The sequence below is a fragment of the Pelecanus crispus genome, chromosome Z, assembly GCF_030463565.1.
Source record: "Pelecanus crispus isolate bPelCri1 chromosome Z, bPelCri1.pri, whole genome shotgun sequence".
Classification (NCBI taxonomy): domain Eukaryota; kingdom Metazoa; phylum Chordata; class Aves; order Pelecaniformes; family Pelecanidae; genus Pelecanus; species Pelecanus crispus.
The window spans coordinates 20,112,628-20,138,149 of record NC_134676.1 but is presented as its reverse complement, the minus strand read 5'-3'; the positions used below and the strand labels follow the sequence as shown (position 1 = coordinate 20,138,149).

The 25,522-nt window shown below is 38.7% G+C and overlaps 1 protein-coding gene across 1 annotated transcript in view; it reads left to right on the top strand.

The window, feature by feature from the left end:
• Nucleotides 1-24,250, top strand: part of ARL15 (ARF like GTPase 15) — a 216,363-nt gene extending 192,113 nt beyond the window's left edge. The window contains exon 5 of the mRNA XM_075726908.1: nucleotides 24,098-24,250. Within this exon, the coding sequence (XP_075583023.1) occupies nucleotides 24,098-24,250 (153 nt within the window). The remainder of the gene's footprint in view (nucleotides 1-24,097) is intronic.
• Nucleotides 24,251-25,522: the final 1,272 nt, after the last annotated feature.

Genomic DNA, 25,522 nt, shown 5'->3' with positions numbered 1-25,522 from the left:
AGGATGAGGAGAATATAAGGGAAGCTCAGTATATAAACATCTTTCTTACTATGATGGGACATGGAAAAGCGAGGACTACAGTCAGGACCCAAAATTTTAGAAAAGCAAACTTCCAGCTCGTCAAGGAGTTAGTCAGAAGGACCCCCTGGGAAATGGTCCTCAGGGACAGGGGAACGGAATAAAGCTGGCAGACCTTTAAGGACACCTTCCATACAGCGCAAGAGCTCTTGGTCCCCAAGTGTAAGAAATCAGGCAAGGAAGGGAAGAGACCAGCATGGCTGAGTCAAGACATGCTGGTCAAACTAAAGAGTAAGAGGGAACTTGCACAGGCAGTGGAAGCAGGGACAGGTGTCCTGGGAAGAGTACAGGGACACTGCCCAATTGTGTAGGGAGGGGGTCAGGAAGGCCAAGGCGAAGCTGGAGCTGAACTTGGCAAGGGACGTAAGGAATAATAGAAGGGCTTCTACAGGTACATCCACAGGAAAAGGAAGGTCAAAGAAAGTGTACCCCCTGATTAACATGACTGGCAAACTGGCAACAGTGGATGAGGAGAAGGCTGAGGTACTCAACAATTTCTTTGCCTCTGTCTTCACTGGCAGCCTCTCTTCCCACACCTCTTGAACGGATGGACCGCAAGGTGGGGACTCGGGGAGCAAAGTCCCTCCAACTCTAAGAGAAGTTCAGGTTCGTGACCACCTGAGGAACCTGAACATACATAAGTCTGTGGGACCTGATGAGATGCATCCCAGAGTCCTGAGGGAATTGGCTGATGTAGTTGCCAAGCCACTCTCCATAATGTTTGAAAAGTTGTGGCAGTCAGGTGAAGTCCCTGGTGGCTGGAAGAAGGGGAATGTTGTGCCCATTTTTAAAAAGGGAAGAAAGGAGGACCCTAGGAACTACCGACCTGTCAGCCTCACCTCTGTGCCTGGGAAGATCATGGAACAGATCCTCCTAGAAGCTGTACTCAAGCACATGGAAGACAGGGAGGGGATTCGAGACAGCCAGCACGGATTCACCAAGGGCAAGTCCTGCCTGACCAACCTAGTGGCTTTCTATGAAGGAGTAACTGCATCAGTGGACAAAGGAAAAGCAATGGATGTCATCTATCTGGACTTCTGTAAAGCCTTCGACACGGTCCCGGCACAACATCCTTCTCTCTAAATTGGGGAGATATGGATTTGATGGGTGGACTGTTCGGGGGATAAGGAATTGGCTGGATGGTCACATCCAGAGGGTTGTGGTCAATGGCTCAATGTCCAGATGGAGATCAGTGATGAGTGCTGTCCCTCAGGGGTCCATACTGCGACCAGTACTGTTTAACATCTTCATCAATGACAGAGACAGTGGGATTGAGTGCAGCAAGTTTGCAGACGACACCAAGCTGAGTGGTGCAGTTGACATGCCAGAAGGACGAGATGTCATCCAAAGGGACCTGGACAGACTTGAGAAGTGGGGCCACAAGGTTCAACAAGGCTGAGTGCAAGGTCCTGCACCTGGGACGGGGCAACCACCAGTATCAATACAGGCTGGGGGATGAGGGGATTGAGAGCAGCCCTGCAGAGAAGGACTTGGGGGTACTGGTGGATGAAAAGCTGGACATGAGACAGCAATGTGTGCTCACAGCCCAGAAAGCCAACCGTATCCTGGGCTGCATCAAAAGCAGCGTGGCCAGCAGGTCGAGGGAGGTGATTCTGCCCCTCTACTCTGCTCTGGTGAGACCCCACCTGGAGCACTGCGTCCAGCTCTGGGGCCTTCAGCACAAGAGGACATGGACCTGTTGGAGTGGGTCCAGAAGAGGGCCACAAAAATGATCCGAGGGCTGGAGCACCTCTCCTGTGAGGCCAGGCTGAGAGAGTTGGGGTTGTTCAGCCTGGAGAAGAGAAGGGAGAAGGCTGCAGGGAGACCTTATTGTGGCCTTCCAGTACTCAAAGGGGGCCTACAGGAAGGATGGGGACAATCTTTTTAGCAAGGCCTGTTGTGACAGGACAAGGAATAATGGATTTAAACTAAAGAAGAATAGATTTAGACTGAATATAAGGAAGAAATTTTTTACGCTGAGGGTGGTGAAGCACTGGAACAGGTTGCCCAGAGAGGCAGTGGGGGCCCCATCCCTGGCAACATTCCAGGTCAGGTTGGACGGGGCTCTGAGCACCCTGATCTGGTTAAAGCTGTCCCTGCTCACTGCAGGGGGGTTGGGCTGGATGACCTCTAAAGGTCCCTTCCAACCCAAAGCATTCTGTGATTCTGTGATTCTATGGTTTAATTGTCAAAATAAGTTCTACTACATAGTAAGCAGGAAACAAAAAGAAAGCATAGGTTGTAATTCCATCTGAGTTCTTCTGCTGTGGAGTTTATTAATTTTTATTATTGAAAGATGTTCTCTCTCTGGCAATAACCTCACTCCTTCTCTGTATCGTTTTTATAGTCTGTTTGTGAAATCAACTCACATAAATGTGTGCATGCTTTACTGACCTAGAACAGATTAATCAAATCACTAAAACAACCATTGCTTTAGCACAGCTAGGTGTTAGGACTCCAGGTTTTCTTCTAAGAGGTCCTCAAGAAATGCAAAGAAAATGTGTTTACGTGATAGCGCTATAGCATTTGGTGTAGTTTGATGAAGCATCATTTAAAAAAAACATGTTAACAAAAATGAGTTGTCCAGTGTTAAACTGAATTGCACATCTGTTCTCATTGAATGTCCCAAAGTTTCACTTCAGTCTGCTGCTAAAAGGCACTTATTTGTGATAACTGCTGCCAGAACACATTTAAATGATTTGAAAATAGGCTTAGCAGAGTGGCCCTAAGAGGGGTGAATTAGTTCTGTGTACAGCAGCGTCAGGTTGGCCCAGAGGACTTCTTCTGACCCAGAAGGATCCTGAGTCACTGCAATCTGTTCTGTGGGAGATGGAAGGCAGTATGACCTGGCTCTTGGACACGTTTCCAGCAGTCGTGAGAAAACAGGCTGTGGGCTAAGTGATGCTATGGTTCTCCATGCTATTCCTGGCCTTGTGGGCTGTGGTGCTGCAGCAGATGGTTCTTGTCCAGTTGGGTGGATTTGAAAGATCAGAACAAGGTAAGCACAGGAAAGACACTTGATTGAGGGGGAGAGGGGAAGGAATGAAGAGGGATAAACAGGCCATGTTTATTTTTTCCTTTTTCTTTGATGTTTTTCCTTTCTATCTTTAAATTCTGTATAAATATGTATAAATATCTTAACAAGTAAACAGCAAGACCATTTTGGCAGGGGAGGAGGACAACAAAAACCTACCATTTCCATACTCAGCTAATTTTCTGACTTTCTGTTTGTATTACTTGGAGAATCTTCAGTTGTGTTCGTAAACTCTTCATCCACAAACTTCTCAAATGTGTTAGTAGCTAAAATGAGTTAATATTAGCTTTGTAGTGTCACAGAAAACAAATGGTAAAGCCAGAAAAAGAGCCTGGAACTTCTTAAATGTCCTTGGATTTTTAAAGAAAGTCTTTTTGGTATTTAAATACGAGACTTTCTACAACCATAAAATCTGGCTTCTCAGGACTTAAGTGTTTGAGGAAATATAAAATCTACCTTACAAAATACTTTATACTCATTTTATAATCTATTGTGAAAAAAGTAGTAATTTTATTCCTTGAGACTTGCTATAAAATTCTTGACTAATGGGCCAGACATACTTCGAAATACTACTTTTTGCAGCCACTGACAGAGACATAGCTCTAGCTTGCAGCATTCGTATTCTGGACTGGGCAAGTTTTCTGTGCATGGAACAGCTACTTTTACCTTGTTTAAACAGAGTTTGGTGGGGGGAGAGTTGCGTTTTGAGCTTTTTAGATAGTTTGGGATTTTAAAGTGGGAATTCTAGTTTCCCAGCAGTGCTTGCTATGTAATTACTGTCACTGATAGCCTGGAAGCATTCTGTAATGTTTTGATTCCTTTAGAGAATCTCCACATTCCAGAGAATATCAGCTTGAGAAATACAGATAAAATCTATGCTAAGTCTAGTCAGGTTCTTTTTTTTTTTTTTATTAGCTATAAATACTCTACTGTCTGCAGACTTTTTCACCACTATGCATCCGACACAAGTCAGTTATATTGCTGCACACGTTTAAATGGTCTATTACTAGTCTGCTGCCAGGCACTAATAAAAATATATTAACCCTCTGATCAAATTTTATTATTTTTCTCATTTTCTTTCTAGACAGTTTATGGTTCCACAGGATTCTTCAATTCAAAGTCATGATGCACTGTTAATAGGCTTTAGTATCTTGTCTTCTTGGCTCCATGCCAAGCAGAATTCTCAGCTGTCTTTTGAACAGCTGTATGTGTGGCAAATACATAGCACTGGGACTCTTATTACAGCTGTAAATGTGGGGCAATGGGACAAAATTTGTTCAACATACTGCAGTTCTTTATATGTAAATTTACCCATAAGAATAAGAGATATATTTGCCAACAAAACGTCATTGTTTTGGTCTTACTTGGTCATGGTCTTACTCTGTTTTAAACGCCTTGAATTTGCATATTCAAACCTATCTGGAAGGGAAAATTAGCACTTTATATGGTCATATCACAGTGATGTGAAAAAATTGAGAGATGTGGATAAGAAAGATTACTGTATTTACAGTGTATAATTCATTATACTAATATATACTGGGAATGAGATTAGTCAAAAAATTCTAAATTTTCCATAATTCCAAATTATTGTAATTTACTGCTTCCCAATATTTGATCTGAAGAAAGCCAGTTATCTTTGTCTTCAGGGCAAACCAGCCTTCTACACCTTTTTCTCTTTTTACCTGCCTGGCTTTTACCTGCCTTACCTTTTGGCTAGTTAACTGACTGAGCGCCTGGATGTATTTGCTCCTTTATAAGGAATTTACCGAATAGCTAGATGATAAGCACTAATAATTCCCCATGTTTTCCAAAAGGGCAAGGACCTAAGAAAACCCAGAGACATGTCACAGCTCCTCACCAGCTCACCTGTCTCATTCCCTTTCTGGGGGTCACAAGATGTGCCAGATCCAGGTGCTGCCAGAGCCTATTTGTAAGTGCACAGACAGTTTCTGTGTAGAAATGACAAGTTTCCTGAACTTCTCCAAGGCACAGACTCAGAAAAGAACAAGTCTGAGCTGGTGTCAGTTCCTAAAAAGAAGTGTTGTTTTTCTTCTGGCTAGCCATTACCTGGCTGAACTTATTCCAACATACTTGGGATGGGGGTGGGTGGGAAGAATTGGAAAAAATTGCTTGCAAGTCACAAGTGAAGTATTTACTCACCTGAGTGGGACTGCTCACAACTGGTAATCAAACACTTGATGAAATAACTTGCCAGTTTGAGGATTTTAATCTTGACTTCCAGCTTTCCATCTGTAAAACTGGGAAAATAATAATAACTTAGCTCACAGGGATATATGGCATTTCCTTCATTAATATCTCTAACATCAGATGCTATTCTTGCACAAAAGCCACCTAGAATCCAACAGTTCTTTTTGAGAAAGAGAACTGGTGTCCCTATCATAATATGTATCAATCTAGAGCTTATTTATACCTGCGTAAGTAATGTCCTAAGTAGACATGGCCTTAAAATGAAAGAAAGCAATATAGCAGTAAATAAACCAAATTTGCTGAACTCATAATGCTCATGGGTTATGTGGTTACAAAAAAGAAACAAATTCCAAGATTTTAATTTTATTGAAGACATGTTTTGAATGTTTTTCCTTCTCTCTAATTCTAGGTATTCTGTTAGCTGAATAGTAGATCCTGTAACTGGGTATGAGGATGGTAAATGTTACCATATTGTTTTATTAGCCATGATTTCAGGGGATGTCGTGATGATGATTTGCAGTTGGTAGTGGTACTGTTGAACTAGCATGAATAATAAAGTGATTTGCAGTTGGTAGTGGCGTTCTTGAATGAGCATGAATCATACAAGCTCTGCTCATGTTGAAGCTTTTTCAGATTAAGGTGGGTCTGAAAGACAGGGAGTAGTATGGTATTAACACCTCAGTACCATTTGCAAGATACAATTTTGCTTTAACCTCTGGATTGTGTTACAAAATATGGGCTTTATGAAATGGGAGCTTTCAGCTGACTTCTGAAAAGAATGGGAAACACTGGAAATAAACAAGTAGCTGTAATGGAAAGTGGAGTTCTCATACAATAATGCCTTGTATCAGCCTCTTGCAGTTTCCAGTAAACAAAACTAATCTGAAAATAATCACAATCTGAACTTTCTGCTTGGAGTTCTGCGTCTTTCCCTCTGTCTTGACACATTCCTAATGGAGCATGTCTTTCTTTTGCTGCCTGTTGCCTCTCTCCTTCACCATTTTTTCACCTGTTCCTACCTTCCTGGGCACTCTTTTGAGCTGAATTAGGGAAGAGAGAAAATATTAAAAAAAACCCTAACTGTGTAGTCCCCTTAGCTCTTTTTACTTCCATTTCTGCTGGCCAAACTTGACTTAATTTCAATGTATGCCCACAGCTGGAGCTCTAGTCACCATGCATTTGTGGAGGGCTTCAGTCCTGCAGCATTTGCCTTTGTCCGTGACTCACATGGACAATTCTACTGCTACAGTGAAGTTTGAATAGCAAATGAAGCAGACTGAGCTCATGGCCAGTGAACACAAAGAAAATTTGCCCCCCTTTTTCCAGCTGGCCAGTCAACGCAAAGGCGGCGATCCTTTACCCTTGGAGCCTGGAGTAAACTTTTTCCTGTTTGACTGTTACAGATATGCCAAATTCTCATTCTTCGTCCTAGCTGCAGCTGGATATTTCGTTGTTACTGGGAGCCAAAGGTGGGCTGGCAGCTACCCAAGTAAAAGCTCTACCCTGCACATGTATTTTAGACAAGCTCAGTCAAAAGTTTGCTATGATTTTGACTTTGTACTTAAATGAGGAAGGAAGTGACAGGGCTTTCTGGGAAAGCCTGATCAAGAAGCTGGGCATAACTGTACAGCTGCAATACACCAATACTCTGCATACAATTTAATTATCATAATCTGTAGCAACAACCTTTGAGATATTGCAATTTTTTATTAGAAAGCTAATGTCAAAAAATCAGTTTCTTGGTCACTGGAACAGAACAAAGCAGACTTTCCAACACCCAGAATATAACAAAATAATTGAAAATTAATTATCACACAATTACATGTGGGGCACTCTTGCAGTACAGACAACTCTGGAAAGTGGAGCACTCCTAAAGGTGAAGAAGAGCAGTCACACTAGTGCTGTCAAACATCTCAGCTGTATATGGCTGTAGGGCGAGTTTAAAAAGCACAGGTGTCACCACATCCAGTTGCAGGGTGGCAGTAACCAGCAGCTGGCCTAACTGCTTACTTGCCATTAAAACCTATGCCTTTCTCATTAATTGTAAATAGGGTTAATAAGTTGTTTTGGTCTGTCAGACCAGGTTCTGCTCTTAGCAGTAATATTAATGAACTGCAACTTTGTAAATGTCATGGGAGAGTCCTGGGGACTGACCCACTGTTAGTTTTCCAAAGGGACCGATTTCTCGTCTACAGTTCTATAGTTCCAAAAATTGTATTTGTACTAGTCTAATGGATTCGTTAACTTGTCTCCATTTCATGGATTTGTAATAGCAAATGTGCTCTAATACCTTTTTAGTTGATGAATTATATTTTGCGAAGCAGATGAAATTAGGACAGGAATAATCAAATATTAATTATTGAAGACGATTTTACTGATAAGCTGTCTGCTGAACATTTTACACTGCAGATACGTGACAGGGAAAATAAAACTTCCCTTTCAGTAACTTTAACTTCAAACAGGTAAACTGTACCGAAATCATGTGCCATATAGTCCTTAAGCGTAAGCTGCAGGTGAGCTTTCCAAAGCTTTTTCCTGTGAACTGTGGTTTTTAGAATTGGAGGAAACCTCCTTATCGACAGTGAATTAACACAGATGCAAAGTGCTTGTTCCATGTATTTTTTCTGCGGTACTGCTTTAAGGAGTAGATAGCTTTTAATTGCCTTACTTGTGTACAGAAACACAGTAGTTCAAGATCTATTTAATATACATCTGACATTATAGCATTATAAAAATGAGTAGTTTATAGAGGGTGGTAGTATCTTTTATGGTACAAGAATGGTTGCAACCCCCCTTTTACTGCAAATACAATAGATTTTAGTTTTGTGGTTACCACCTTATTGATTCCCTTTGCTTTCACCTTGACTTTCCTGCTGTTGGTAGTTGGCTGTCAGTGCAGCTCTACGTTGTTGTTCAAATCATCTGAGGAAAGGTAGTGTGTTTTGCTTGATTTGCACATGAGGAATCATAGTACACATACATTGGCAAGGGATTCAAGAAGTTACAGTCTAAATGTCAAATACAAAGATTTTCTCTTGAGCAAAAAATCACCTGCTGTCTGGTAGGACAGCCACATAAAAAGCATTCAAGTATGAGCAATCTGGCTAAACCAGTGACAGAGATTTTAAAGTGTTTTCTGAACTGAAAACTGTGGTACTGGGTAGTGAGAGAGCTGAGCCATCCCCAGGTGGACTTGGAAGCATCCAACCCAAATATGAAAAGGGGAGTTAGCTTCCAAAGTAAATTATTAGTAGACATTTGTAGTAGACAAAGCCAAATATGTTTTCCCTCTTCTGCTTTTATATCAACAGATGATGGAAGTTACTTAGTTTATACTGAAAACGTTGGAATGTGATAGTCGAGCAGAGTTGTCACACCTGTGTTATGCTTTCCTGGTCGTCTAGACATTCCAGCCTCCGTTCATTCCTGCAGATCTGAATCCATCACCTGCGCTTAATACTTATGTCTGTTGAAAAAAGTAAATACTCCTCCAAATGGTGTGTCATGTACATGCTCTTCTAACTTCAAACAGGCCTTTAATTCTCTTGGGTTATGTGAAGTATATTGGTGTCAAGATAGAAAGATTACTTTCAAGGAACCAGGTGTTCATTCTCTGAGATTTTTTTTTTATATACCTACCCATACATCTCCTGCTGTTTTCAGCTACATCAGAGTGAGGAAGCATGTATTTTTTGACTATGGTACTGCAAGCTCTTCAAGCATATCTATGAAGGATGCTATCCAATTTGCTGTAATGATTATCCGCTTGTATGTCCTTCTTTGTTGCAATATGGCTTGCAACAGCTAATTCAATTTCCTTCCCTTGAAAATGAATCTTATTCCATCTTCAAAAAGATAAATTGATTCTTTGTACTTGAGACACTGATACCACAGTTCACTCCTCTTTTCCATACCTCAGTCATCTGTCATCTTTCCAAAGCTTCAAAATTCTTAAGAGAGTACAGTGCACATCAGATGTGAGAAGAGTGCTGTCTCAGTAAGATTGACCTGATCAGGAAAAATGCCCTCCTTCTTTTCTTCTCCTCCCCTTTCACCTGAAATGACTCCTTCAGGAAACATCCAATCCTTCTGTAGCTCAGTGGATCAAAGTGTGTATAGTTGGATCTTAATCACATATGAATGACTCCAGAAGGGATCAGAGCGCTCTGTTCATTAGAGGCTTCTAGGCCAAAACCAGTGCCAGCAGCCATAAAGGAAATGTGGACCTCTATTTGGTCATTCAGTGAACTGTGTCACTGTAGGTTTGACCTCCACTTCTTTGCACAAACTTTCTTCTGCAGGAAGGTGGCCTAGATCATGGTCCTAAAATATATTAATGATAGCAATTGTACAGAAAGGGATTTTTTTTTTCCTTCTGTTTGATGTCCCTCTACTGATTTTTTCTCCTCACAGTTTTCTGCTTCTGAATATCCTCAGCTTTAAGTACAAACTAGGATTCGAAATGTTCCAGATTTACCTGTATCAGACAGAGGCATGGTCTACATCACTGTGGTATCACGCCGTCTTGCAATCTGTAGTGTTTTTAAAATAAATAAATAAAATAAAATAAATAAATCCCACAAACCGCTATTAGCTGGGAGAGGTGTTGTTGCCCTCTACTCTCCCCTCTGATTTGGAAGGGCACCTGTTGTGAGGTTAGTAGCATGCAGCCAAGCTCAGTGCACTATGGAGAGGTCTGAACAGTAGCTGTTTCTACCAGTATAAAGAAATAGCTTTAAAATATGTTTGAATGGGCAATGAGTAATTAAATTAAATAGTACTATTCCCTCACAAAGAATACTTACAAAAAGGAATCTAAAAGCTTTTTGAATTGTGCCTGTTATGTTGTTATTTCCAACAGAAAAATCCTGTTTTGCTTTCTCTCCCTTCTCCTCACTTTTCCATGCAGTCAATCATTCACTTGTATATATTGTTCAGTTTGCACAGGTGTGTGACTACAAATGAACTTAAGTCTAACTTGCAGTGGTAAAAATGTACAGTCCATAAGTATGTGCCAATATCAAAGTATAAGACCATAGATCTTTTTTTTTTTTTTTTTTCTTTCTGTAAAATGGGTTTCTGTTGCACTGGATGTGTATGTATCTCCACAGATTGGGACTGGTAATAGGTAGATGAACTGTTCATGAAAAAAACCTACTTGACCAAGTGTTTTTACTTCTCTATAGCCCATCAAGATGTTGGGAGTGCTTAATGAGGCAAAACAGTATTGGATATGACATTAACAAGACATTGTATTGCTCCTCTTGCTTCAGCTGGGCATTTTTGTGCAGCTGTTTTAATGATAATGTCACTTTACTTTTTTATATGATACGAATTGAGATGTTCTTGCATGTAGACTAATATGTAGTTGATAGCTAAAGTGCAGTCCTGTATCTTTCTTATACTGTTGTATCAAGCATGAGTAAATTACATAACTGATAATAAACTTACTGTCATCTCTGTTAGTAATGAAAGGAAGATAGAGAATAAGAAGTTGCATGTCATCCAGGGTATTTGTGCACTAACACAAGTGGTGTTTATTGGGTTATCTGTTACTGCCATGCATTAAAATGTCATCCAGTGAAGAAGGAAAACCAAATGACTTAGCTGATCAATCATACACTGTGCATACTGAAAAGCAAATAATCGAACTGTTTATGTTTACCCTTCAGGTTAGAAAATTCATTGTGCCAAGTAAATGGCTGAGTGTGTTCACAGAAATAAGAATTGGTTTATAAATGACTTGTGAGTGTACAGGCTATATTAGTAGAACAATATAACTTCAAATATAGTTTCATTGGTTTTTTGGATACATATACTGTATCCATAAATACAAACAAGGCTAAAAGGGAAGCAACTTGGTGTTTTAACTAACACAGTAAAATTCATAAAATTCACATATGTTAACCTTTAATAAAAAAATGGAATATACAAATCCTCCTAGAATCATTACGGTGTTGCATGTGTTTTGTATAAAATAAGCAGAACTGCTCTCTCCCCTCCCCAAGAGTAGCTGAAGATCCAATCAGACCACCAGCCAGTGGATTTTTTTATAGGATCTAGTGGTATTGTTTGCATTTGTCTTTAATCTAAACCCAGTTCATTGCATTTATACCTTACTTTTAATGATAGATCCTGTTAATACATTTTAACTCTTATCAAGGGACAAATGAACCATTTTTTGTTTCCTGAGACAAATGTCACTGTTTCATCTTGATTTTTCTGAGCATTGTCCGCTTTTCAGTATACTCTGCTTCAAGCACCGTCAAGTCCATTTGCAGATTTGTGCTTTCTAGTTGGCAGACATCAAGCTGATACACTACCAGCTGGGCTGGAATTTTTTTCTTTTAATATGATGTCATTTCTGCTGTGATGGATTAGACATCTTTAGAAGCAGGCTGTTTTATTGCTTGTAAGTCATCTAAAGCCATTTTATGTGGTTGATCTCTTCACACCTCTCTCTACTTCCCCTCTCCAATTCCTGCTGCACTGCCTGTGGTCTGACTGACATGATGACGACACTGTCCTTTCTATTAATCTGTCTACAGCTGGGCTTATAAAACAGCGTGGCTGGTGGCACTCTTCACTGGATGTTGAGTAAACTGCTGTACAATGTGCAAATACTTCTTTATTCGAAGTCTGAGAACTTGATTCTTCCCCAAAACAGTTTTGCAGTAGGCAGCACAGTATCTTTTCCAGCTTTTCTGGATCAATGTATAAAACACTTTATTTGTTGTATTGATTTTAAAAAAAACCCTATTGTTTTTTGTAATAAGGTAATTTCTTTTTTGAGAGGACAATTGGAAATGTTCCATTAGTAAGATTTCAAATTTTAGCTGTTACCAATTAGACTATTTTTGGTTGAAGTCAGTAAAGCATCTGGGAATTATTAGCAACGTACCATTAGTACACTGATTCATTATAAACCAATAGAACCATTTCTAGTTATGGAAGCAAACATAAAACATTACATTGCAAATTCTAGTCTGTTCAGTAACCCTGGCATGGTCTATCTGTCCGTATTTATAGGAACATGCTAAACATTCAAATCTAAAATGTTATTGAAGAAGTACTGTTAGCTTTGGGCTTTTTTATATATATTCAACTCCATGACCTCCTTGCAATTGTTTCTTCTTTTTCTTTGAAATCTGGACCACTGTAAAGTTGAAAACTGAGTCCCTAAGCTGGAGAATGAGGAACATGCAGTACCCTCTGCCTAGTTAACCCCTTCTCATGCCACCTGCTGCCTAAAAGGCAGAACAAAATAATGATACTAAATCTAATTGGAAGTGTCAGGTGTAAAACCCCAATATAGTGCTACTTTCAGACTATAGGAAAATAGCAACTCATTTATTTTCGGTGCTTAGGGTTAAAAGATGTTCTGTTTATTGTTTTATTATCTTTGTACTACTTTGCAGCTGCACAGACTGTGCAGGAATAATACTAGGTCCTATACCATACATCTTTGCGTAGAAATGGCAGAACAGTTTAATCGTATTAAACCTTTCAATTACTGCCCTACAAATGACTGTTTGTTCTTGATGAGTTTCTCATTTAAGTAACCCTCGACCTCATAAAATACTAAACTCATACTGAAACCTACGCTTTATAATGCCAGGTTTTTTACCCATTTTCAGTTCATGCAGTTAACTTTTATCAAGTTTAAAAATAGTGCTTTAAAAGAATCAATTTCATGGTGAATGCATCTAGTCAAACAAGTCATTTAAACAACATCTTACTCGTGTGTAGCAGACCGTTTTACAAGTAATTGAGAGTTTTACAAGCCTGTGTTTCAGACAGGATAATTGGTTCTTTCTTACATGTGAGTTTGGGACTTAGACTCGTTAACTTCAATATACAGAACCTTTCCTGGCCTGGTATGGAGTACTTAGTTAATGTCTTTTTAGCTGTAGTCAAATTTAATAGTTCATTATCAAGAAATGGTAAAATGGTGCAAATTTCAACTATGTTCTCAAAAGGTAGTGATAGACACTATTATAGCCTTTCAGCTTGTCACTAGTGGTCACCAAACTGATCATATGGTGATTTCTAATGCAAAGAAAACTCAATGTGCAGAATTAAGACTCAGGTTGAGCACCAGAACCCCAAAATTTCAAGAGACAATTATACCTTCATTAGACCACAATTTTGAATAGGTAGGTTACTCTGTGAGTGGAGAGTGCTTAGAAAAATCTGTTGCATTAAGATATTTTAGTCAACTGATATTAATCTTCTCATCCTCTTAAAAAAATAATGTCAGCTATATATTCCTATATACAATTTCCTTTCCAGTGAGAAGCTTACCCCAGGTGTAACTTTAGGACCTGTTGGTGAACCTGCGAGTCAGATTCAGTTAGAGGGAAGGAGCTGCCTGTCAGCTTGCAGAAGACAGTCTCCCTTTCTGCTGGAATCACATGACAAATGCGTTGTTTTTCATTGGTACAATCATGAGAACTGGGGCATCACCAGGACATAATCCTCCTGCCTTCAGGTGCTTTTCTTCAGAAATAATCTGGCTTTTCAGTGACATTGTAAAGGCACTCCACAGTCGTAGGTGTACAAAGGCAAGCCTTAATTCACTTCATCAAAGTAACAACAGCTTTATTACAGATCCTGTTTTAAGCATCTTCAGTATTATTATCAGTAGCCCTCCTTCAAGGAGGCCATAAATTTTGTAGATGCTGTCTGTCTGCCCTAGAATTCAGGCGTTCTTTGGAGAGGAGTGTGGTTTCTTTGAGTATGGGGTTTTTTATGTAAAGGTTGATAACCTGCCTGAGATATCAGTGGATCTTTCTTCTTTTATGTATATGCAACTCCTGATATACTGCCTATTATTTCATGTTTTTCCTTGAAGTGTGGGTCAGGATAATGTAGGGCAAGTGGTATCTTGATGTGGTAAGTGAGGAATATTCATTACTGTTTTGCTTGTCCCTTCCCATGGTACCTTTTTACTCAAAGACTTTTCAGACAGGTAGAACTTCCTGCTGCAATCTACGGTGATGGAAGGAATAATGCTGGAGCTTGGAAAAAGAGAGATTCTAGCCTATTACCTTTAAGTTCAAGAGTCAAATGGACCATACAGTCCTTCAGCATCTCATTGTATTCACCCATCTTCTCAAAATCCTGCTGGTCATCCCTGGCTTTTCCAGCATCATTGCTGGCAACCTTTGCATTAGTTCACTAATAGTGCTTACCAATATTGGAAATAGTTCAATTACCTGTTTTAAACACCCTCTCTCAGTGTAAAGTGCTCCCTTTTTTCTGTATCTATGATTGTTCATGCATTTCCTATCATTTTAGAGTTAGTGGCAACCTGGTTTTGCACATGGGTGTTCTCTATACCCCTGTGTACAGGGCTGTGTCTGTACAGACTGTGTCTCCACAGAGCTGTGTAATTTTCCTCTTGGTATTCTTGTGCTTTATGAAGGAATCTGGAAGCTGTGAGGGGCCTTACTCAAGCAAGGTCCTAGTCACAGACTATGAAGGGGTGGAAAGTTATTAAATGTCAATAAATGGATGTGATTCTGAGCTGTCTGGAATACTAGTGTAAAGCGGTGGCTTGCTGTGAGTTTGGAAGCATTGGTGCTTCCAGAGGCCTGGACCTAGAAAACCCAAAGCACAGATTTGCCTTCCCTAACCGTAGGGCAAGGAGGAAATCCTCAGAAACAGCTCCCAGAGAAATCCCTGGTGCGGGAGGAACTGGAGGAGGTCACAGAGCCCATGGCAGCTAGTAACTGAAGCTGGCAGAGGCAGGGTCTTTGAGAACACTTTTTGCTTCAGAAATATTGTATGTTAACTTTTTCCAGAATTGATTTATTTCACAGTTTCTGCTTTTGAACCTGAAATGGTTAACTGCAGTTAGTTCTAGGTTCCATTGCCTCTGTGTGGACTTACATAACTAATAATACTCCCATCAGCAAAGGACCCGAGGGGAGATTGAAACCATCCTACATTTATACACTCTGCTCTGTATCTGGTACGGAACAAGTGAAATAGGCACGACTGCTGTCTGATCTTCTGTGCATGAGAGCATGCATCTCACAGAACCGCAGCTACTGCTGAATGAATGGTTTTTGATTTGGGTTCATACTGGCTGTTGGCTTGGAATGGTTTCAGCAGTGCAAATGTGGGGAACCAACCACAAAGCCCTTAGCAGTCCTGTTCTTTGCTGTTGATACAAGAATACATGTCTATACAGTGTTTTGGTGCTTTGCAGACATGGGCACGGTATACAGATGTTATTCATTCAAGTGCTAGATTTATACACATGTTCAGGCAAATGCAGATGAATCATCACATATGCACCTCTCCAGAAAATACTGTTTAACTGTTAGCCGAACGGAAAACATGCCATTTGCAGAAGGGATGTCATAATAAGGATTGATCTTTGGACTTCTCATTATTCTAAAGGTTATTTTGACATTCAACATCACAGGTAAACTTGGGGGGGGTGGGCAGGTAAAAACTCAGCACTTGTATACCTGTGTCTCAGGTTTTGTTACTAGTTGAAACCACAATCTGTAGTTAAAGCTAGCATATTTTGCTGCTGAAATCACGTACTCTGTTGTTAGTATTGTATTCTGAAGTAAACCATGAGTATCTGCAGTCTATTTAAAAAAAAAAAAATGCTATGAAAATTCTGCAAGGCTATGAAAGATATCTGCTTAAAGGTCTTGAGTGTTGAGTTTCTGCTAGTTATTTGTATTCCTTAAGTTATTTAACTGAAGATGTAACAAAAAAGCAAACCTGAGTGAGAGAAGGTAGAGAGGAGATGAGTATAGTAAAAACTTTTAGTAGGTTTCTTGCAATATTATCTTTGGATATGCTCCTTTTTTTTTTTTTAACAGATTAGGGCAATAATAGTAATTTAAACAAATTAGCCTAAGTTTAAATTGATCTTAAATTTAATCAGTTATTTTTGGTATATCTTAAGAATATCTTTGGATATGCAAAGAATACACTTATATAGAAAATTGTCCTTATGTGCAGTAAATTGGCATTTTTGTGTCTATGTAGTATGTGGGGGAAAAAAACACTGATTTTTAGATGTCCTCCAAATAGCTGGCTTTAACCACAGCTAATTTTCAGCATTACTCTTTAGGATTTTATATTCTAACACTTTAAGTATGTAGCTGTCCAACAGTATCTGTTGCAACCCAACATACTTCAGAAAACACAGTGAGTAAGGGAGGAAGCAATAGGAGCCGTAACTTAAAGGGTTAGTTGTAGTCGTATTGTATTAAATCTGATGTCTCATTTCCACTTCTGGTTAATTATTGGGAATAAATCAAAAAATTAAAGCTATAGATATTAAAGGAAAATGTTTTACAGTGCTTTCATTGCACACATTTTTGTACAATGCTTTCTTCTCTGTTCTTGTTGTTTCATTTGTCACTCAAGAAGGGATGCTGTTTTGCTCACACTGGGGTTGGATATTGTGAGCCCTTGTCTTATTTGTCTAGCCCAGCACTGGTTGTATAAATTTTCATCTGGAAGTCTGGTTTTCTCTATATAGATATGCTGCTGCTGTTCTCATGTTATCTCTCTGTCTTCCAGCTGTAGGAAAAGCACATGCTTACAGAATATGCCGGGTGAATGAGATACGGAGGGCAAAGTACAGGTGTATATTTTTGGCAGCTACCCGATTCTTACTATTTCTTTTGAACAAATTAACAGAATGTAACCAAAGAAATCTAATACGCTGTCATACATTGTTGTGTGGTAAAGACTTGCATGAAAAGAGCTGATAGATGCTAGTAGCTCCTCAAAGCTTGTCTTTGCTTCCATCCACATACATGCAAATCTCAGTAGTACTTTTGCACCCTCAGCAGTTTTCTGTCTCACTCTCATCTGTCTTACTTGTCCCAGACCCATTATACCATGACCCTGTGTAGCTGTATAAAAAAAGTACTTATCCATTTAAAAAATCTTCCACTCTCTCCATCCTGGTAGATGATGCAATATTTTATATTTTACAGTACCACCCCTCTGTATTCATCTTCCAGCTCTCTAGCTCACTCCGCTTTTTCTTGTCTCACACTTGCATTTGGCAGTACTGTGTGCTCTCTGTTTGGAATGGTGTGTCTATGCTGCTTTGCCAAGCATCCTATTTCTTCATTCAGAACAGTTAGGTATCTTCTTTAAAATACATTTATTTCAGCAATCACTTGCAATCTGAAAAGTGTAGTGTCTTGTGGCCACTGCAGGTAACGGATGGAAAAGTGTATCCATTCCACAAAGCACTGTGTAAATTATTTTGTGGAATATGTGCATAAGTGACTGTATTCCTCTTTGTAAAGACTTATGAGCCAAAAATATTGGCCAGGTCTACTACAAAGCTAAGTACAAAGCTCAGCGGGAAGTGTTTCCGGTAATCTTTTGTAAAAAGCACAATTTAAAAAAAAAAAAAAGAAAAAGATTGGAAAGCTGTACAAAGTAGAAATACTAATTTGTAAAGCATTCACCACTACCTGTAAGGAGTTGTACAAAAAGGCTTCTGATGGTTTTGAAATCTTGTCTAGAGAAATTGCCTACCCTGCCATCACACAGAAATGCTGAAGAAGACAGTCTAGGGTTTTCTTTTGGTTTTACTTCAGCTGGTAGTATTTAAAAAAAAAAAAAGCAGCTCAGTTACATAATTCTGATTATCATAGTATGTACTTAATTGATTCATTGCAAATTTTTAATGTTGTACATACAGACTTTGGATTCGGTGGCACATTAAAGTCAGCTGGCAGTGAAACATCTAGCCTCAAAGAACTAGAATTTAAGAGCATTTCTATGGCTAATGGTGTTGTTTAACCCCAGCTGGCATTCCTGGGAATAGCCCTGTGCATAGGTTGCTCCAGACCACAGCGTATCACCGTCCCTTCCCATCAGCTGAGGCACTTTCATTCCCCTCCCTGTTGCATAACAGTTATTCCATATGGACTCAATAAATATGAGGTATAGGTGTTTTAGGAGGAGTGCTTATCCATTACAAGGATCCCTCTAGGCATGGATGAGGTCACTGTTATGAAGAAGCATATGAGCAGGCACACGTAAAGTATCTTTTCAGGGGGATATGAAGTGGCTCTGTCAGAAGAATAAATGTTATGAAACTTCTGCTGACAGTTTTGCACGTTAGAGCAGCTGTTCTGGTCAGACAAGAGGTCCTTTTTAGCTGAGTGGGGCGTCAGATAAAGAGGTTTCTAGCAGATTTTTAGGGAAAAGCATGAAAGTGTTAACTCCTGTACAACAGCGGATTGAGCTAGTTGATTTAAGATGAAGTGGCTACTGATCCATTCCACCCACTCTTATAAATCACTATACTCAGAACAGGACCAGCAGAAAAGCATGTGTAGCAGCTCAGGAGGCTGTGCAATTTGCAGTCCAGCACACCAACATAAACTAGAGTGGATTTCAATTTACTTTTTAGCATCAGTGGTGATTTAAGCAATGGGTTCCTCTCCATGGTTAGTAGGTCAACATTTGTGGTTTTATTTAATTTGCTAGAATTTCCTTTCTTCTGTTTCCTGTTTTCCTTTTTTAGACATGACTTCTTTTGCCTCTAATACCATCCTTCTCCTTATTGCAACTGTTGAAAGTTTTTTTTTGTTTCTTTTCAAGTTTCTTTTCAAGTCTTCTGTAGCAGTATAAATATACTCTGAGCCTATAATTATGGTGTTTTTGTCCTATGCCACCTGCAGGCATTTTACCTTTTTAGCTGCACAGTTAATTTTCTTTAAGTTACTCATTTTATGTAGTTTCCCTTTTTAAAACTTAATGCTATGTGATGGACTTTTGGCTTTTTCTCTTCTCCAAAGATACTGAATTTGCACATGCTTTGGTCACTGTTACAGGCAGCTTGTCTGTTGTTCATGGGCTTGACAATCAAAACTGCCTCTCTCTCCTGCATCTTTTAAACAGTTGCTCCAAAAAGCAAATTTTTGTGATTTCTGAAAAGGTAAACTCAGCATCACAGCTCAGTGAAACTTTCCCAATGTCAATATGGGGAACCCCAGGGTCCTATTATTACTGCATTTCTTGTCCATGCAGATTTGGAATAGATGAATAAACTATTTCTTGTGGTTAATACATGGATTCAGCAAATTAGGTAATTTTAGTTTAATTCATACCTCCACCAGTCACCCTCTTGCAGTAGTACGTGCTCCTGTAAAAGTCTTTGAAAAATTTAGGCTAGTAGGGACACTGACATGACTGTGCAGCCTTTGCTTAGATATAATATATATGTGCTGTTACAATTTTTTTTCCCCATACAATTGTTCAGTAAAACAGCAATGGATGAAAAAATATTTTCTCAATAAATTCTCCAAATACAGACTGGTAATGTAAGTGACTACATTAATTTTGTATTTATTTACAACAGATTAATCCCAGTGGGTTGGAAGCCTTTTCGTGTTGGTGAAATTTGGTATTAAAATTTTGAATTCAAATGAAAAATAATACTTTCAATCAGCTTTTTTTCATGTTGAGTAATAGAAATGACTCTGTATTCATGTATACAGTGTCTAAGTTTTCCTGTACGTCTTATGTTCATGTTGTGAACTGGCTAGATGAGGTTCAGTAATAGAACATATAAAAGCTTTCAGCAGGGCCTGGTTACTCAGCTTATGTATATCAATTTAGTAATATCAGTTCCATGCTGCTATGCTAATTTACACCAGCTGAGGTTCTGGGCACCAGTCCTTTTATTGTGTCTTGGCTTTTCTAGCACATAGGTTAAGCAACATTTGATAACCATATGCTTAGTGTATTGTGCTAGTAGAATAGGAGTTAGAAGGTAGAGTGTGGGAAGAGTGGGAATAATTTCAAACGTGTATTGTTAGATTTTATTGACTTCAGAATGTGGCATAAATACAATGTCAGTTTCTCTATAAAACAAGCCCCCCATGTGGAGTCAAGACTCACAGTGCGATCCTGTAAAATAGTAGCAAATAAGTCTTAAAATTATGTGGATTTAATTGATTGTATTTTCTTCTAAGGTTATATCTTTAAAATGTGGCAATCCCAAAGTAAGCATGTCAAAATGCAAAGTCAGTATGTAAATGCACATCTAAAGTGTCAGGCTTCTGAAGCATGTTTGATTCTTTATATGTTGCTTTGGCATCCATGAACAGGCAGAAAGCTTTTCACCATTTATGCAAGAGGGGACAACAAAAAGAGCTTCTCTTAGGAACTCACCCCTTTTGTGCTAGTGTGATTGAAGGGAGCTGTAAAATAGTTAAAGCTGATCGTCTGATTATGCAAGAACTACCTAGGTGAGTAAGTATTCAGAGAATTTCAGCTTCCTTTGGGTATTTTGGTCATAAGTGTGCATCCTCTTAGGAAATTGGGTAGGGAACAAGTGTGAATGATGGTCATCGGGGCAGAAAGCAACAAGAGAAATGAAAGCAAATGGAGAGCTGAGAGCATTCCAGTGGAAAACTCAACTGTATACACAGTGTTGGGCATCTGGTTGTGTCGGTCTATTTTCATGTAGTTGTTTCATCTCTTGCATATAAAAAAGGGTTCCTTTTTAAGTCTAAAAAACCCTATTTTTAGAACTGAATGACATCTTCTGAGTTAAAGGAGGGAGAAGTTACAGTAAATTGGAAAATATTTGTGTTTGCAAACTTCTTTCTGGAAGTTTCAAAGTTGTAGAGCCCACTTGCAAAGCTCTGGGCTTTACCGAACTCTGTTGTGGTGTGAAGTTTGAACAAGGAAATATAGTAACATACCACAGAGTATCCCTTGAGTTATGGAAAATCACTCTGTGCTACTTCTGGTTTAGTTATTTATTATTTGTAAGCCAGTTAGTATTATTTTTCTGTATTTGGATTAGAGACAAATCATCTAGCAAATTTTATTTTCTCTATAGCTACGAACAAAATATCTGTTACTTATGTGAATATAAGCAGTTGTGCTTTCATGCTGTTATCAGAACTTCCCATTTCAAAAGCCACTGCTTAACTATCACTTAAATTTCAGCATTCATCTAGGGCCTACTAACACAGATACTCTGAACCGTTCCTTAGCTGTGGAAAATGATGACAGCACATTGCTGAATTTTGTTACATTTTGATTACACACCTAGAAATAGGAAAAATAAATTTTAATCAATGTTGGGCATCCAAATAAATAATTTATCTGCAAAATTTGTTTCAGTAAATCAGTTCATGCTGTTTTACTACTGAAATAGAAATTCTATCTTGGTATCTGCAGTCACTGAAATATAGCTTAAAGTCATTGTGTTTTTCTTCGCTAGAGGCTACCTTGGTAAGCAATGTCGTATTTGCCCACAAACGCACAAGACTCAGTGCTAGTCTGCTTACTGACATCATTTCCTTATGTATGTGTTTCTAGATATTTACTGCTTTTAAACCCAAGTACTCTCCTTACAATGTAATGACCTTTTCCTAATCATTTCTTCATGTGGTATAGCCTTAATTCAAGAGGCTATGTAAATAAGATTGCAGACAGACTTCAGTGAGCTCAAGGGGCTGATGGCAATAGTCTTCCAGTAGAGGGGGTGTGGTGGACATCCTCTGGCTTGTGGGTCTGAAACATCTCAAATTCCTCAGCCATATTTGTCAGCTTAACACCAGCAGTCTGCTCTATCAGCTAGCTGCACTGACACCTTGCTTTGTTATGCCTCTGTGCAGCTTTTAGTTCCTCCCCTTATTTAGCAGTCAAGGAGGCTGTTGCTGAAACAGGCAAGAGAGCTTTCTCACCCTGCTTCTCCAAGTACTATGATCGGTGCCATTAATTTAGTATGTTAATGGGGGTAAATTCAATTTGGTGTCACTTCAGCTACCGGAGGCATTACAAAATATCCCTTACAGAGATTAGTATTTAGGTTCTGATCACATATAACCATGCTAACATACCAGATACTAATATGGCACTGAGATAGCAATGCTAAAAAGTAGGTACGCTGATATTAAAATGCTGGTTATTGAAGTCCTGTTTATTTCAGCTTGTACGTTTTCTGAAATTTGTTTGAGGGGAAGTGAATGTCAAGTACAGTGCTCATTTTCAAATGTTTGCAGGTTGTTATTGATACAATTCTGCTTCATTGGAAATAGATTTTTAAAAGTTTTCACCTGTATCTGAGCTAGGGAAACAGAAGTTCCAATGTCAAAACCACCATTTTTTTCTGATATTTGTTACTAAACACTCTGCTTAAAATTCCTTTCTAAAAAATAAGAAAACTTTCCTGCCACATTGTCACAGTTGAATTCTGATTTATGCGAGTTGATACAACTATGTTTCTTCTATTAGAATACATTATTAGATAAACAAAACTGTTGTATAAACACCACAAGAGCTGCATAGAGATGTTGCAGCTTGTTTGAGCTTTGGAAGCCTTTTTTTTTCTTTCTTTCTTTCTTTCTTTTCTTATTCCCTCTGTACATGGAGCCTTACACGGTGTGGCTCCAGTTGCCTGTCTAGGGTCTCTACTGCCTACCACAATACAAGTAACTGTTCCTGTTGTTGTGCATATTTGTGGTGCAGTCTGTGATAAAAGAAAATTAAGAGTATTTGGCAATAATTGCAAGGAACAAGATTGTGCAAACTAAGTCAGGACTAAATATTTCTGTTGGTATGTTGACAATAGCAAGTACTGATGGATATAATTTTGGATTTAAAAACTAAGTGGCTATTTTGACAAGTCAAGCCTGAGTAGACTTTTGGGTGAAATAGTATTGGATCAAATACTATCAAAGACTAAAATTTTGATGAAAACAATAATCGGTGGACCAAAATAACCTGCTGACTGCTGTCTTCTCCTAAGAGGCTTAAAAAATGTTTTGATATTGTACTTGCTATTTCAAAAAGTGATTGGAGTATACTACTAAATTATAATCTTTTCTTTCTCAGTCTTTCTGTGGGTCTGTGGTTCTGCCTTGACGGTGTAATTAGCATCACTGATGATTGGTCTTTCCAAGAAACTGCATCTTCCTCAGTTTTTTTGTCAAGGCTTATAATCACCTTAAAACTTGCAATTCTGTATTACATTGTGTTCTTATGCCTTGTTGCTGCAGAAGTAAAATGGAATTAGTTTAATTAAAAGGTTTCCTTCTTTATAGGCATTATTATTGTTAGTAAGCAGCTGAAGTCTGCTGGAATGTGCTGGATTTTGAACTAAGATGATTGTAGAAAACCATCATGTCTTACGCATAATACTTACTACTGTCCTAATCACATTAGTGTGCTAGTCTTCTATGTTTGATTTTAGAAAATCTAGCTGGTTTTGGAAGAATTTTTATTTTTCTAGTGTTCTGAAGGTCATTAAGAAATCCTCTGCTATAGCTCACCATTGTTTAGAATGTTTAGGATTTGTACATTTTTGACAGTTGTGTAGTTAAGAGTAGTTTGGTGACAAATTCTACATCTTAAGTGTTTACCAATAAGAGTGAAACATACCATTTTAACATTAAAATACAAACATAACCTAAAATTTCTTAGTTACTTTTCCTGTTTTGGCTATGTTTTTGAACGCTTGTTTTGTGTGCTTTGCTCTTTGCCTTAAGTCCGTATAATTCTTCCCCAGACCTCCCATGCTGTTAAATATATGGGTAGAATGGTAGCTTCCAAGCAGGTCACTCACCCCTAAAGAAAACACTTTCAGGTCACATCATATAACCTGTATTATAAGAACAGCTGTGGGTAAGATTCTAAAAATGAGTATCCTGATCTTTGTACATGGGTTTTTTGGTTTGGTTTTTTAGATGAGAGGCAGAGAGTTGTCATTATATTATTAATGCATTGGTCTCCTTTCTTTTTTCTTAATAGATAAAAAAATATTTTGAACTTGAGCCACTTGCACGTGGAAAGCGCTGGATTCTTAAGCCCTGCTCTTTGGATGATATGGAGGCAGTAAAAGACAGCTTCTCCCTTCTAATAAACTTGCTAGAAGAGAGAGACTTCGACCCTTCAAGAATGTGAAACACAAGAGGGAAGAGTGGTTCTCCAGGCATCATTGTACCTGCGCATTCTGCTCACAGCTTAATTATGATGTGATATCAAGACTGTGCTGTGATATGTTGTTCATACACAGTTAGTGCAGAATGTCCTTTTGTTGAAATAAATATTCTGTGAATCAGGTACACAACTATTTCCAGTAAAGTTGTCTACACTACTGAAATAGGAGTTCCTCTTTGTTTACCACTATTTCTGCACACTGCATGTTGCTTTCTTGTGTTGCAGTCATCCTTGATGGGCAGTTTTACACGCACAAAAATAACATGTCTGTAAAGGACGAATTCTACCTGCTACCTTGGTTTTTAAAAAATTACTAATGTCTTAAGGATTTGAGAGACTAATTTGTATTAGCTTGTTTACTGACCCCGCAGTATGGAAAGCAGAGCCACTGAGAACCTTAATAGGATACCTTAAAGGCAAGCGGTTTCATGTTAATGCAAAGGTTAGTCGTGAAGTTTTACTAAGTGGACGACAAGTTAGTTGATTCCTCTTCTGAAGTCACAGCATAACCTTGTCAAAGGCAGAACCGTTATTTTGCTGGAAGTTTCCTGAAAGGTAAATTGGCAAACAGATGTGTGCGGATAACAGTATTTAGGAAAAATAGGAGACATAAACAGGTGGTCTAAGTAACAGTATTTTTAGAAAATATACAAAAGTTGGATAAAGTAATAATTTTCATTGAAAGTAGTTTTCCGTGAGAGAAGCAAAGCAAATGTCTGTTAATGCAGCTGTGGAGGCTTTATTACTAGTTAGAAGTGTGACTGATTTTAAATAAGGATTGCTTCCTTTATCAATCACTCATAGAGTACTACTGTTATCATAACATTGCCAAGGCATCTATACCATAATTAAGGGCCTTCCAGTGTTTGTACTATAAGCTTCTCTTTTCAAGAGACTATAACTTGTTCTTGCAAACTTCCTCTGGGCTAGATGTTACTTAGAAGACAAAAAAGTATTCATTGGAAACAACATTTGTAATACATTTGGAAAAATCCCATTTGGTTCCAGTAACACAGTGCATATTTTCTTTTTCCAAGTTTTCCCCATTGCAGGTCTGCAGTTTTTTGGCTGCCTTTTGTTGATTTTTTTTTTTTTAAACCTTATAAACCGATTTGTCCGTTAAAGAAACATGCCAGGTCACTGGTTCACCATTAAGTCAGTCACAACTGGGTATGTGCAGATCAGTCACAGCACTGGTGCACACCTTGAATGTTGTGCCTTGTGCATTCAGCTACC